This window comes from Papaver somniferum, chromosome 7 (assembly GCF_003573695.1).
Source record: "Papaver somniferum cultivar HN1 chromosome 7, ASM357369v1, whole genome shotgun sequence".
Classification (NCBI taxonomy): Eukaryota; Viridiplantae; Streptophyta; class Magnoliopsida; order Ranunculales; family Papaveraceae; genus Papaver; species Papaver somniferum.
In genome coordinates this window covers 13,693,850-13,707,654 of record NC_039364.1, presented here as the reverse complement: position 1 = coordinate 13,707,654, position 13,805 = coordinate 13,693,850, and the positions used below count along the sequence as shown (strand labels likewise).

The 13,805-nt window shown below is 35.4% G+C and overlaps 1 protein-coding gene across 2 annotated transcripts; it reads left to right on the top strand.

Moving 5' to 3' along the window:
• The first annotated feature begins 2,698 nt into the window (after positions 1-2,698).
• On the top strand, positions 2,699-6,913 carry LOC113295824 (F-box/kelch-repeat protein At3g06240-like). 2 transcript variants are annotated; one of them, XM_026544156.1, is made up of 3 exons: positions 2,699-4,083; positions 5,455-5,487; positions 6,429-6,913. In XM_026544156.1, the coding sequence occupies exon 1, from the start codon at positions 2,870-2,872 to the stop codon at positions 4,028-4,030; it is 1,161 nt and encodes a 386-aa protein (XP_026399941.1). In that variant the 5' UTR covers positions 2,699-2,869; the 3' UTR covers positions 4,031-4,083; positions 5,455-5,487; positions 6,429-6,913. The 2 variants fall into 2 exon arrangements, with proteins under 2 accessions (XP_026399941.1, XP_026399940.1); XM_026544155.1 differs by lacking the exon at positions 5,455-5,487.
• The last annotated feature ends 6,892 nt before the right edge of the window (positions 6,914-13,805 follow it).

Below are 13,805 nucleotides of genomic sequence, written 5' to 3'. Positions count from 1 at the left end.
ATACTTAAAAGTATTGTTTTTCATTATTTGTCTTAAAAATTGTGCAAACTTGAAATAGGTCAATTAATATTAGGACAGAGGGAGTATATGAGAAGTTCTTACAAATACTCCGTTGTATCAGTAATTTAGTCCCGTAAGGCCTAGTAATCTTTGCAATGTTCTGCATATTTTTCTTTCAGTCATACGGTATACCCAACAAAACAAGATTTTGAATCTTTGATAATAACTCTTCAATTTTGATGCAAGCGCCTAAATTTTAGGCGTACGAATTTCCATTTGACGCGATTTTTTTGTTGATGTCATTCGATTTTTTTATTTTTTGATACGGAGTTGCCAAATATGTAGATGTTTGCATAACGAAATGGAGCAAATCCTCCATAACACTGGAAAACAAAATGAGCTTTGGGACTTTTCGCAGTTTTGGGAATTTCGTCACCTCTTAATTAAAACACGGCGGAAGTCATCCTTATATCTATCTTCTACCAACCAACCTTCTTGGTCAAATGGAATATCGTTTTCTAAACTACATGGTATCCTTAGAACAAATCTAAGGTGTGTTACTGCTGTACAAACATTAACATTCTTAATATCATTTACATTTTCGTATAGATTACATGTAAATTATAAATCAAAATATTTACATACCTATTTCGAATTTTTCGAAATAAAACGTGTGTGTAGTATGACACAACAATCCCCCTATAACAATTTATTTTTTTGTTTCCTCGCTTCAATATATAGTATAATGTAAACCAAGTAAATTTCTCGATGATATTCTTACACCATTAGGTAGGTTTTAGCGAGCTTTCTTCACTTCACCCCCACCACCTATTGGTTTTTGATAGAGGTATCTCACTCAATTTTTGTAGACAAATGACTTTGCAGCTCTGGCTAATTCTGGACCAGAAAGTAAATTGAGAATATTTTCCTCATCCGAGCTTGATTGTGCCGTTGGTAGAGGTAAATTCGGTTTATCTACTAAATGGTTTTCGATTTTTGATTATTTTTTTTTGTTCCCATGATATCTAAAGCAAGCTGGCATTTTTATGGCAACTTGAAAGGAATTAGGGGCGACCAATAAAACAAAATAGGGTCATCGTAACCTAAAATGTAACCACCCTTATCTCTCTTTTTCATAATGACGAATCTACCCTTAATAATTGGTTAATTAAGTTTACAATAGGTAGAAATTTTTTATACTGAGGAAAATTATTTGGGTTATTAAGATTTTAGATTTTAGAGAAGAAGAAGAAAAAAAAGAAAAAGAAAGAAAAATGGGAAAAAAAAAACTAGGTTTACCTAAAATAAAAAAGAATGGACGAGTATGGAGAAAAAAGTGGAAAAATTATGTACAATATCATATTGGAAGTCTAATAACGATTAGAGAGGCGATTTAATGCATTCAATGCCATTAACGACTCACAACTGGTAGGTAATAAAGTACTTTATCTATCAATTATACCCTTTGTTCAAATAGAGAAGCACAATCGGTAGTCTTGTGATATTCATTATCTACCAATTGTTCATCATCTACCGATTTTGATAGTCGCCCCAATTCTTTTTTTTTTTCAAAACTAATAAAATTTTGAATTTCTCTACTAGCATAATTGGTAGTCATGTAATGTTCGTTATCTACCGATTATACAATCGGTAGTCTCTTGATGTTCATTATCTACCGATTATGATAGCAGTCTCAATTTCTAATTTTTTTCACAATCGGTAATTTAGTGATGTTCATTATCTACCGATGGTACAATCGGTATAGTCTCTTGATGTTCATTTTCTACCGATTGTGATAGTCGCTCTAAATTCTAATTTTTCAAAACTAATGAAATTTTGAATTTCTTTATTTTCACAATCGGCATTTAGTAATGTTCATTTTCTACCGATTGTGATAGTAGCCCCAAAATCAATTTTTTCAAAACAAACGAAACTTCGAATTTCTTTACTTTTACAATCGGTGGTTTCGTGATGCTCATTATCTCCCGATTATTCTGATTTGCGCATTTTTTTTTTGTTGTTGTTGTGATTATTATAACCTCCAACTTTGCGCAGCAAAAAAATAAGAAAAAGTTATCTCCCGGTTATGATAGTATCCCCGATTCTAATTTTTTCAAAAGTAATGGAACATCTAATTTCTCTACTTTCACAATCAGTAGTTTGAAAAATTAGATATCTACCGATCATGTTTAAATTTGAGTATAAAAACTCAAAATACGAAATATAATCAGTAGATAAGTATCAACGACATCTACCGATAAAAATCGATGTTATTGAGGAATGAAAAATACAATCATAATCGGTTGATAAAACTAATAGTACCACAAATTATAAAAGGACATGTAGATAAAATACTAAGGATTAGGACATCCCATAGCCACATCTATGGAATGAGTATAGAAAGTCGCCCATAAATTTTTTTGAGTCGCCCCTACAAATGTCAGGTAAAACAACACCTCTGATTTATTTTTGTTCACATTTATATTGAGAAATTTAAAGAAGTAGAATAAAAATTAGAAGGATTTTTTGTGGAAAAAATTGTAGACAAAATTAAATTTGGTATGGGTTGAGTGCTGGAAGAAATGTGTTAGCCATTATCTGGCTAGTAAAATTCATTGAACACTTCCATTTTTACATCGCTGGGTGCCGATATAAAAAACCATTCATGTTGCTGCCCTCGCAGATTGGGTAGGCTTCACCTCCTCCTCCATCGCCTCTCTCAATTCTAATTGGGGTTTTCACAGAGTTTATTCACAGAGTTTCATCCTTATAAAATCCGCAAACCCATTACTTTACTCTATCCCAGCAACCAAAATTCCCAAATTTTAAACCCTAAGAATTTCTTCTCTGTGTAAATCCGTCTTCTTTGATGAAGAATCTCAACAATTTCCCAGCAGAAATTCTACTAGAAATCATCACTCGTCTACCAACAGAATCAATCATAGATTCCAAATTAGTTTGTAGATCATGGAGGGATCTTGTCTCTCATCATCCATCCTTCTATCAAATGTATTTATCTTATCTTAATCAATCAGCTAAATCTGGTAAGACCCATTTTCTTGTCAAATCTAAGCATCAAGAACATCAGTGTTTTGAGTATAATGAGAGTCATGATGAAACACTTAATCATAGTCTCAGAAGGTTCAATTTCACACTTCCATTTACATCTGAATATATCATTATTGGATCGATTAATGGGTTAGTCTGTCTTTATAAAGCTGATCATATTTCTCTAATTTGTAATCCTGTGACAAGAAAATATGTTGTTCTTCCAAAATTTGAGAGGGGATGTGGTGAATCTGGTGATAAGTATATTCATTGTTGGACTGGATTTGGTTATCTTCCTTTAACTAATCAGTATAAGGTTGTTTTGTTGTACCAATCGAAGAGAGAACCTAGTTTTATAGAGGCTGCGGTATACACTCTTGGCAGTGGGGAAGGGTGGAGAACTGTTGGGAAGTTGGAATTGGCATTTTCCATATGCTATGCTGAACCTGGTGTTTTTGCAAACGCAGCTCTTCATTGGAAGGAAAATGATGAAAAAGGAAGGGTTTTGGTTTACGATTTGACTGAGGAAAAGTTTGGTGAACATCTTTCACCACCTTCTGTGCCACCAGATGGTAGGGGCGTTACTTATTTTATAGGGGAGTTAGGTGGGGTTTTATATTATTCCATCTATTACTTCAACGGAGACATACTACTTTGTGACATATGGCTACTGAAAGAGAAGAATGATATTCATGATTTGAAAAGGCAGGTGGAACATGAGCCATTGGGTTGGAGTAAAGCGTGTACTCTTCCTGGAAAAGAACCATTAGCCGTTACCAAGAGTTGTGGTGTTTTATGTTACGATTACACCTCTCTCAACATTTATGATGCAGCAGCTTCAACCTCGAAAAAGCTTGTGGACTTTGGTGCAGCAATTAGTCAAATATTCTCTCACAAGAACACCTTAGTTTCTTTGAAAGAATTAGGAGAAGGAGATATAAGAACAATGGAGTCAGCTGAAATTGAGGAGAGAGACCCGTGATTTGTCGAGAAAGAAGCTAACAAGATGAGATCCCTGGATACACTTATTAACTGGTAATCTTCTCTGAGCTTCTGAAGTAATATTCTTAGTCTGATATAAAGCTAACTGGTAATCTTACCCGTGATTTATGTGGGTTTCAACTTTAGATTGCATTAACCTTTTCACAATATCTTAATGAGTATGATATAAAGCTTACTCTTCATGGCAATTTTTTTTTTTGGTTTTCAGTTTTTTTAATTAAGCTGTATTGCTTTGTGAATGTGTAAATTGTTGTTACTTGATCTAATTGCAATTGGAGGATGTGATGCATACTTTGGTTGTCTGTTCTGTTTGGGATCCTAATTTGAACCTCCACATGTCATGTTAAGGTACAATCACTTTCATATCATAGAATTAGTAGTTTGAATAGGGAAAGACACTAAAGTTTATCATTATTCATCAATAAGTTTCGTAGGAATAATAGAGTCAAGTAGGCAGAGTCCTGTGTGATAGTGATCATGATTTATGTTTCAACCTACCTTAACACAGTAACAACCAGGATGCAGGACAATGATTCTGTTGGCAACAACATTTGAGTATCACTATCTTGTAAAACTTACTGTCAGTTTTGTTTTCATGTTACCAATCTCAACTTTATGGCAAGTTTGTTTTCCTTAGTTGAGCTATATTGCTTTGTCGATGTCCAATTTGTTGCCTGCTTGATCTAATTGCAAGTGGATAATGTGATGCATGCTTTAGTAACTTGTTTTTTTCTTGTACATTGGAGGTAATAATTGTGTGGTAGCAAAATTGTGGAAACTGTGTATGAGGTAGTGTATTTTGTTCTTACTTCCTAGCATAATAGCTAGATCATTGGGGATTGCACCTCCTCATGGTATGTTAAGGTACAATCACTTTAATGATTATAGAATTGGAAGTCCGAATAGCATACATCTCTAAAGTTTGCCATCATTCATCAGTAAATTTCATAAGAACAACATAGTCAAGGAGGCAGAGTTTCGTGGGATACGGATAATGATCTACGTCTCAACGCTGTTGCTAACTACAATCAAGCTAATTATTTGTCTTCAAATAATGCTACTTTTCCATCTGTATTGGAAAGGTCAATACTGCCTAGTTACCTTATACAGTACTACCAGGATTCAGAACAATGATTCTGTTGGCAGCGAAGATTTTTCCACCTTCCTACGGATGGGTGAATTTTCTTGTAATAGTAGTTATCCACACATTTCATGGCTACATCCTCGGTTGTATCAATTTCCTATATTTTGTTAACTCTGGGTCAGTTAGATACCAATTTACATCATCTCGAATTGGTGTTTCTGTTTACCATATCTTAGCGTCCATTCTTTCTGTTTACCATATCTGAGCTTTTGAAGTAACATTCATGTCAGTATATCGATTTATGTATGTTTCAATTGCAGGATTTGATGCATGCTCAGTTGCTTTGTGAATGTGTAAGTTGTTGTTACTTGATATTGCAATTGCATGATTTGATGCATACTTTGGTAATCTGTTCTGTTTGAATACATTGGAGTTGAATAATTTGGGATCCTATATTTGAACCTCCACATGTCATGTTAGGGCACACTCACTTTCAAATCATAGAATTGGCAGTTTGAATAGGGAATGACACTAAAGTTTGTCATTATTCGTCAATAAGTTTCTTAGGAACAATAGAGTCAAGTAGGCAAAGTTCTGTGTGATAGTGATCATGATTTATGTTTCAAGCTACCTTATCACAGCTACAACCAGGATGCAGGACAATGATTTTGTTGGCAAGAAGGATTTTTCCATTTGCTTATGGATGGAAAAGTTTTCCTATAGTTGTAATTTTCCACTCATTTGATGCCTACATTCCCAGTTATATACTTATATCAATTTATGTCATTCTTAATAGCTCTTGATCAGCTAGATTACAATTGGCATCATTTCGATAGAATGTGTTCGTTCAACTCTGATAAAAAACATACACCGGGAGAGTCGCGTTATACTCCTATTTTACAATTATGACCGAGCACCATGTATGTTTCTTTACTTTGTGAACTGAGAGAGCCATTGCAATCTTTCCCCATAAGGAACCTGATCTTGTTACTTCACTCCACATGAAGGCCTCGAGTCAAAAGGTCGTATACTTGATTCTCAAGATTCATGTCTCTTTTGCCTATTGAGAAATTGCTGGAATGAGCATCTGCAGACTGCGGCCATTGATTGGATAACTCAATGCAATGCAGTATCTAGGCGCTGTACCTCTGGATTAGTGTTTCGGTTTTAGTTGATGAGGCTACTGATTGTTGATAATACATTATCTTTCTTCATGATCAAATTATAATTTTTTGCTCTATTTGGTATCAGTGATTTCCACACTAACAGGGTAATGCTAAATTCTTCTCAACAGCATTCCTGGTCATACTGACTCATTCTGTAAAGGACTTGATTCATCAAAGTAGCTGTGGAAGAAGAGGCAGGAGCTGTAGGTTGAGGACGCCAGTATCGCTGCTTTCTTAGAATGTATCTGCTAGTTGTCATTGCGAGATTGAAGGAACAGGATTATTTTAACTGGTTATCATGTCTGATAAACACACCTTACCACACAGTACTTCAAAAGAGTTTCCCAATCCTCAGTTGGTTCAGTTTCCGAACTGTTAACTCTGGGTCAGTCAGATTTCAATTTGTATCATTTTGAAAGGATGTTTAGGTTACCATGTCGTAGCGTGAGTTATTAGTCGTCGCTAATAGCGTTTGTCCTATGTCTTAACTTATTCAATCGCAATTTCTGTTCCACTTTCTATTGAGTATGTTCTGCAGAATATCAAGAAAAGGTCCAATTCCAATCTGTGTTGTTGAAAACTTTTGAATTTTCCCTTTAAAGTTTTTCTATTACCCCTAGCTTCTCTTTGAACTGTATTTGGAAGCACATAATCTGTGTGCCTTGTCACTAAATCAATACTCTGTGTGCTTGTTCATATTCAAAGTATGTGATAGATACGACTGGAAGTTGTGATCAAATTATTTTAAAGTATCTGGCCCATAAGAACTTTCTGCATTTTCTTTTCTTTTTTCTTTTCTAGTTTTTAGTCGTAAAGCATGCTGAAACACATGAGTTCCTACGAAACAAGATTTTGATAATTCCTGGAACTTCACTCCTACATCTCATCTTTGCACTGTCATCTAGAAGTCGTTTTGAAGTAGCATAACCAAGCTGACTTCTTACTTTTTGACTTAGTATATCCAAACATCCCATCAGAAGTTATTTTTTGATTTTCGGAAGCGAAAAAATAATAATTAAAAGGGTATATAATTTCAGAATGATTTCGAGAAGTCAAAAGCTTATTTTTTTGTGAAGCAAATAGCGTGCTTGGATATCAGAAACAGAAGTATTTTTGCTTTTCCAAAAACAAAAGTTAGAAGTACAAGTCAAAAGCAAATATATTTTGCTTTACAAAAGGTGGATTTTTTTGCTTCTAAAAAGTCGTTCTTAAATATTATGCCCAAACCAACTTTTAGTCTTTTGACTTTTAGATAGGTATCCAAATGCACTATTAAAATGATTTTGTTTATAACTTCTGCGTTTACTTTTGATTATGGGGAAGTGGTTCTTAGGCCGGTTCTTATAGGGGTGGCTAACCCACCCATTTTCCATGCCAGCTGGCCTAGCAAACTGGCCGCCCCACTATGGGAAAAAAGATAAGTGATCGAGTCTTTACCTAGCGGTCGAGACTAAACCGCTAACGATCTCATTTCGATAGGCCGGTCTAGTCTACATTGTTATCAATTTAAACTCGACCGTCTTCGGTCGGTGCTCTACCGTCTATAAATACCACCATTCCCTTCAGTTTTCATTCACAAAAGAATTTTCTTCCCTTGTCTAGAGAGCAGACCAGACTCCAGAGCGATTTTTTACTTAAAAATGAGTAGTTCCAAAAGAAACAGGAAAGAAAAAGGAAAATCTGTTACAGATAGTGATTTCGTATGGGTCCAGGATAAACAACAAGAGTTCGCTAATGTTAGGCAACTAGTTGGACCTGGTGTATTATCTACACATTTATGTAACAATCCCGAGCGATTTCTCTTACCTAAACTAAGAGGTGGGTGGTCTGAGCTAACTGAAGTGTTTGGGTTACTCCCCGAAGTTGTTCAAGAATCCTTGAGAAGATATCCTTGGCAGCGTTTATATTTCATGAAAGGAAAAAACTACAGGACTCAAGTTGTGCGAGTTATTTGTGAACGTTGGTGGAACACTACAAATACGTTCTTTTCCAAGGATTTTGAGTGTGGTAAGTTCTATTTTTCCATTCAATAGTTTAATTTTTAGTTCAGAAACAAATTTTAATTTTTAGAGATTCAATTTTTTAGTTTGATACAAATTTTAGTTCCACATACAAACTTTAGTTTTATGACCATGTTATTTTTAGGGTTCACACCGTTAGATTTGTATATATTGACTGGAATAAAAAGTGAGAGTGAAATAGTACAATTTAACCAATTAAAGTGGATATCAGAAGGAAGATGGAAACAACTACTTGCCTTGTACTCAAATGATACTGAAGGAAAGCCAGAATCTAGACAATTACACTCATTTGGATTAAGAGTGCATGGGTTGAAGGCTTTTTTGAGCCGTTACCATGCCAAGGGGATACACAGAGCTGAATATTATCCTAAGCTTGAACGTATTTTTGTATTATGGATAGGCCAAGTTTTTTTCCCCAATGGTAACTCAGTGACATTCATTGGTTTTTTGGAGTCTTTAGAAGATTTAACTAAAGCGCCAAACTATGATTGGGGTTTTGCAATTTTAGATGATGTATACATAAGTCTCGATGATTCCTCATGTAAGAAGACAGATAGCTTTAATGGATTTTGTGTCGTACTGGAGGTAAGAACCACGATCCCTTTATATTTATTAGATTTATTATCGAGTTTTCAAACTGGTGGTGAATGTACTAACACATAAATTTTCGTTAATATTATTTTTCAGTATTGGTGGTATACTTACTTTAAGGTCGGAGAACCAGATCTTCATGAAAGACGATTAATTTTTCCAATCGTGTACAAGTACAAAGCTGATAATTGGATTGGTCAAATTAATTATTGTCAAAATATCGCTGTCGTTCAGAGGATGCAACAACTGTGCAGAACTAGTATCAACATTATGCCAATGCCGTATACAGAAATTGATGAGTTCCATGAAACAACGGCACAAGCCATGCTACAGTTAACTCTTAGGCGACTTGTGTTTTACAGTCCCATTAGTGGTCAGGGTATTTGGTACTATGGAGAAAGACATATGTTTCAGCTACAAGGAAAAAATGTAAAAGAAATCAACCCGCTTTCAACTTCAATGATTTCACATGTTGATTAGATAAAGTTGATAAATAATGGACAACCTTGGGAAGAAGCTGAAGATTTGATCCAAATTCCAGAAGATGACTATGATTACTCCAGCTTGTTTCAAAATGTATGCAAGCTAAATATTGTTGTTCATCCACAAAACTTAGGTAGTGTTGACTTTCCAGCAATTAGAAATTTGCCACTTACAGGTGATCCCAACCTCCACTACCGACGGGCGAAGCATATACGTATCCTAGCAGTCAAATGGGGTCGTCAAATACGCCTCCAATATCTTGGGAAGTCCAAACTTTATCACCAAGTGGAGATATTGTTACAGTCCCACTTACTAGTGAAGTTCTGCAACAAATCTATTCATACTATGGTATGGTGGCATCACAAGAAAAGTATCAGAACCAGTTGAACAATTTTTCGCTTTTTATCAATCAATTCCAGAATTTTCACTTGAGGCAGATGCAGATACAGAGGGAGAATATGAGTTATGAATTGCCTGAGACTCCATTTCGGTCAAGTTCTCAATGACCGGTGATAGCAGTGCAAGAAGTCGTGGAAGTCGTGGAGGTCGTACAAGTCATCATGATACCCCAACTATGGTGGAAGAGACTCAGCTACCAACAGCAGCACGAACAACATCAACAACAAACGTGGAGGATTTCCAGTCTTCTGTTGGTTTCATGCCCCAAGGTCATGTACTTACTCCTGGTGGTGGTTACGTAAATATGGATGCATTTAGGCAATCGTTAGTTTGATAGATAAATGTTAGTTTGATACATAATGTTAATCGTTAATATCAATCGTGGTTTGTTTAAACCGTTAATGTAATTACACTTTTGTTTGATAAATAATAATCTTCATTTAAAGTTTTCTATTTAAGTTAAAATTGAGAACTTAATATTGATACATTAGATTAAATTTGGGCAACACTTTTAAGATTTCATAACAACTTGCATATTGGAACTGCTTTCCGTTGTCACGGACTCACGAGCCACTTTTCACGACATCTTTGATCAATCTCCAGCAGGGTTTCACCACTTCTAATGTTTCGAGCCTCTTTCCCTTATCATACCAATATACTTGTAAACATTTTTAGAAATTATGGAGAACCGAACACTCAACACCATCGAATCACGATTGTTGAGGTTTGTTGTTTCTTCTTCAAATTTCAGTAAAACGCGTCCCCAAAACGTAATCGCCTGTAATGCGCCATCAACGATTGTATGATTAGTGAAGAGAACATAATTCCTGCAGATGCGTTCACCTTCTAACGTGCTAAATTTGCGCTGCTTTGCAACTCTCAAATTATTTGCTCTTCTCATTTCATTTTGCACACTAGCTCGAAGTTCAATTCTTTGATTTTCGGGCGCATGTTGCTCTTCTACGAATTGATCCATAGACATGTTTTGAGCCATTGAAAAATCTAAGAAAATAAGAAGAAGGTGTGAGTTAAAAATAAAAGGTATTTATAGGGAGGGAATATTTATGGCCGTTGGATCAGATTTTACGTAGCAGTGTAGACTAGACCGACCGGTCTTATAAAAGCCGCCAACGGTGTACAGAACACCGAACAGTGTAGTCTTGATCGAGCGGTTTATACTCGACTGCTCGGTAGAAACTTGACCTGGCCTGGTTAAGTGACAAATTTATCACTTAGCCAGATCAATTTTCCATCTTCATAATGGGTACAAAAATGGCAAACTTGTTTAATTTTTGTTGTCCAAACGCGATGATTTCTACCATTGAATGGGGCCATGGGTCCCAAATAGGGCTGTCAATAGGTACCCATTACCCGGACCCGGAACCGGACCCGGTATATTTGGGTCCGGTTCCGGTTCCTAAAGTTGGACCCATTAGCTACTTAGGACCCGGCGGGTAATTACCCGATTGGACCCGAATTTAAACGGGTCCAAACGGGTAATACCCGTTGGGTACCCGCGGGTATCGGGTACCCGTTTATTCATTCTTTTATTCATGTTTTTAGCAAAATTACAAGTATTTTTGCTAGTTTTAGCTTTGATATTTTACTCATTTAATTTTTTTCTCTTACATTTAACCTTTATTTAGTACATTAATAAGAAATAATAATAAATTTTTATAAAAATTACTTAAACCCAAGCCAAAAAGAGAAATATATTAAGTTTTTGAGGTTTTTTAAATAGTTTTATTAAGACTCAATGGGTACCCGGAACCGACGGGTACCCGGGTATTTAAACGGGTCCGGTTCTGGGTCCACAAGTTTAGGAACCGGACCCGGAACCATTAGGAACCGGACCCGACCATTATAAGTAGGGTCCGGGTTCGGGTCTAGTGATACCCGGGAGGACCCGGACCCGTTGACACCCCTAGTCCCAAAGTTACCGAATATGGTTCCTAGTTCCTACTAGTCGGTTCTTCTTTGTCCTTAAAATGAAAAAATTTAAAATAAAGGGTCCCGAGAATTCCATGTCCCAAAGTTACCGGAACCGGATAGCTAATTTAGTGCTCTCTTTTTTTCTTTTTCTTTTTTTTTTCCTTTCTATGAGATAAAAAGGCACTCTGCATCAGGGTCGGATTCGAATCGGCAATAATACAACTGCAATCTGCAACTCGGTCCCCGAATTAACATTTCTTTGTAAGTCGTCACAACCTGTTTGACTTATTGTGAAAAATGTACTCGGTTGTGCCGATTTTAGCTTTAAAGCTTCTCTGGAAAGTGTAAATGCATGCCCAATGTTCCAAAAACAAAAACAAAAAGCGCATATCCAATGGGGGACGGTCGAAGGTACACAGGCGGTTCAAAATCTGATTCGGCCACAACAGAAGTGGCACAATCAGTGCTTGCTAATGGCGAGCCATATTCTCTCTTTCTTTTTTTTTTCTTATTTTTTTTTTGATTAATCCATATTCTATTTTATCACCCGTTGGATATGGTTTTTTACAGAATATGAAGTGTCTATAAGGGTGCTTTTACATTGGCTTTTGAGCCAGAAAGATTTTAACTTTTAATTTACATCAACTGGATGACTTCCAGTCGTGTGTCTCTGACGGTGGATTAGGCTAACTTGATTACAGGCATATTTATATGCAATCAAATAAGAGGCAGGTTGTACATACATCTAAACGGAAGATCCACAAAGGAATTTATTAGTTGCGACGGAAACTAATATTTTCACTACTAGTACTTCAGCTAATATTGCAAACGAGAATGAAATAGGTTAATTAAACTAACCCTGATCCATGATTACCAATCAAAAGCCACATAATTCAAAAGTAAATTTCGAAACAGATGACCTGAAAATGATTGACAGCCACTGTTTTTTATTTTTTTGTTCGTGCAAATTAGGGTTTTTCACCTTGGTCATATTTGGAGAGGAAGAAGAGCACAAACAGGATGATCGGCCGTAAAGATGGGAATTGGGAAACAAGAGGAGAATAAATTCTAACTGGACGAAAATAATGGTACCCGGATTAATGGCTTCGATATCAGTAAATTCGCATTATTATTGCCAACAAATGAGAAGATAGAGAAGAAGAAAAAACTAACCATAATAGCCGGAAAATACCCGAAATAATGGCATGAGGTTAATTGACCGTAAAAGTGGTAAATTCCCCCACAAAAAGCGCCCATCACTAATGGACCATAATGAACGGAATCTTATTAAAACATATTTATTAATGATACGTAATTAGTTAAGGTTAAATTAGTCCATCCTGAAATGTGATTATAATCTAAACTAAAACTATTAATCCTGACAATAAATTATATTTTTTGGGCTACATATATAAACTATCTTAATGATCGGTTTATAGAAAAGAGAGTAACTAAAGCTGGGTTACTCAAAAATTTAAGTTTTTTTTTTTTTTGTATATCAAAAATCCATTACTAAGATTCTATATATAAGGAGACCATAATTATTTATAATGGGACTTGAATTACAAAATTAACGTTTTACACAAACAATATCAATTTAATTTGGAAAAAAAACGGTTGTGGAAAAATGTTAATTATATCTCCTAAAAAAGCTCCTAAAACAAATCATTTGACTAAAACAACTCTGCATTTTCGTGGATCCCTAAATTAACTCTTTTTTTTTTGGGTCCTATTAATTTGTACACCAGGGCACATGTTAACTTGTATACCCGTATACATGTTAAGGTTCACTAAAACAACAATTTCTTGTATTGGAAACAATATTTGGTTGTTTTATTGCATTGAAAACGGTAATTCTTTACATTGGGAACAAAATTTGTAAACCGTAATATGTATACGGATAGGGCTGCACATGGTTCGGTTTTTATCGGTTTTTGGCAAAACCTAAACCGAAACCAAGGTACTCGGTTTTCCAATAATGAAAACCAATGAAACCATATAGCATATTCGGTTTCATTGGTTTCGGTTTTGTTAAAAACCATACGGTTTTTGGTTAACCGAATGATTTATAAACAATAA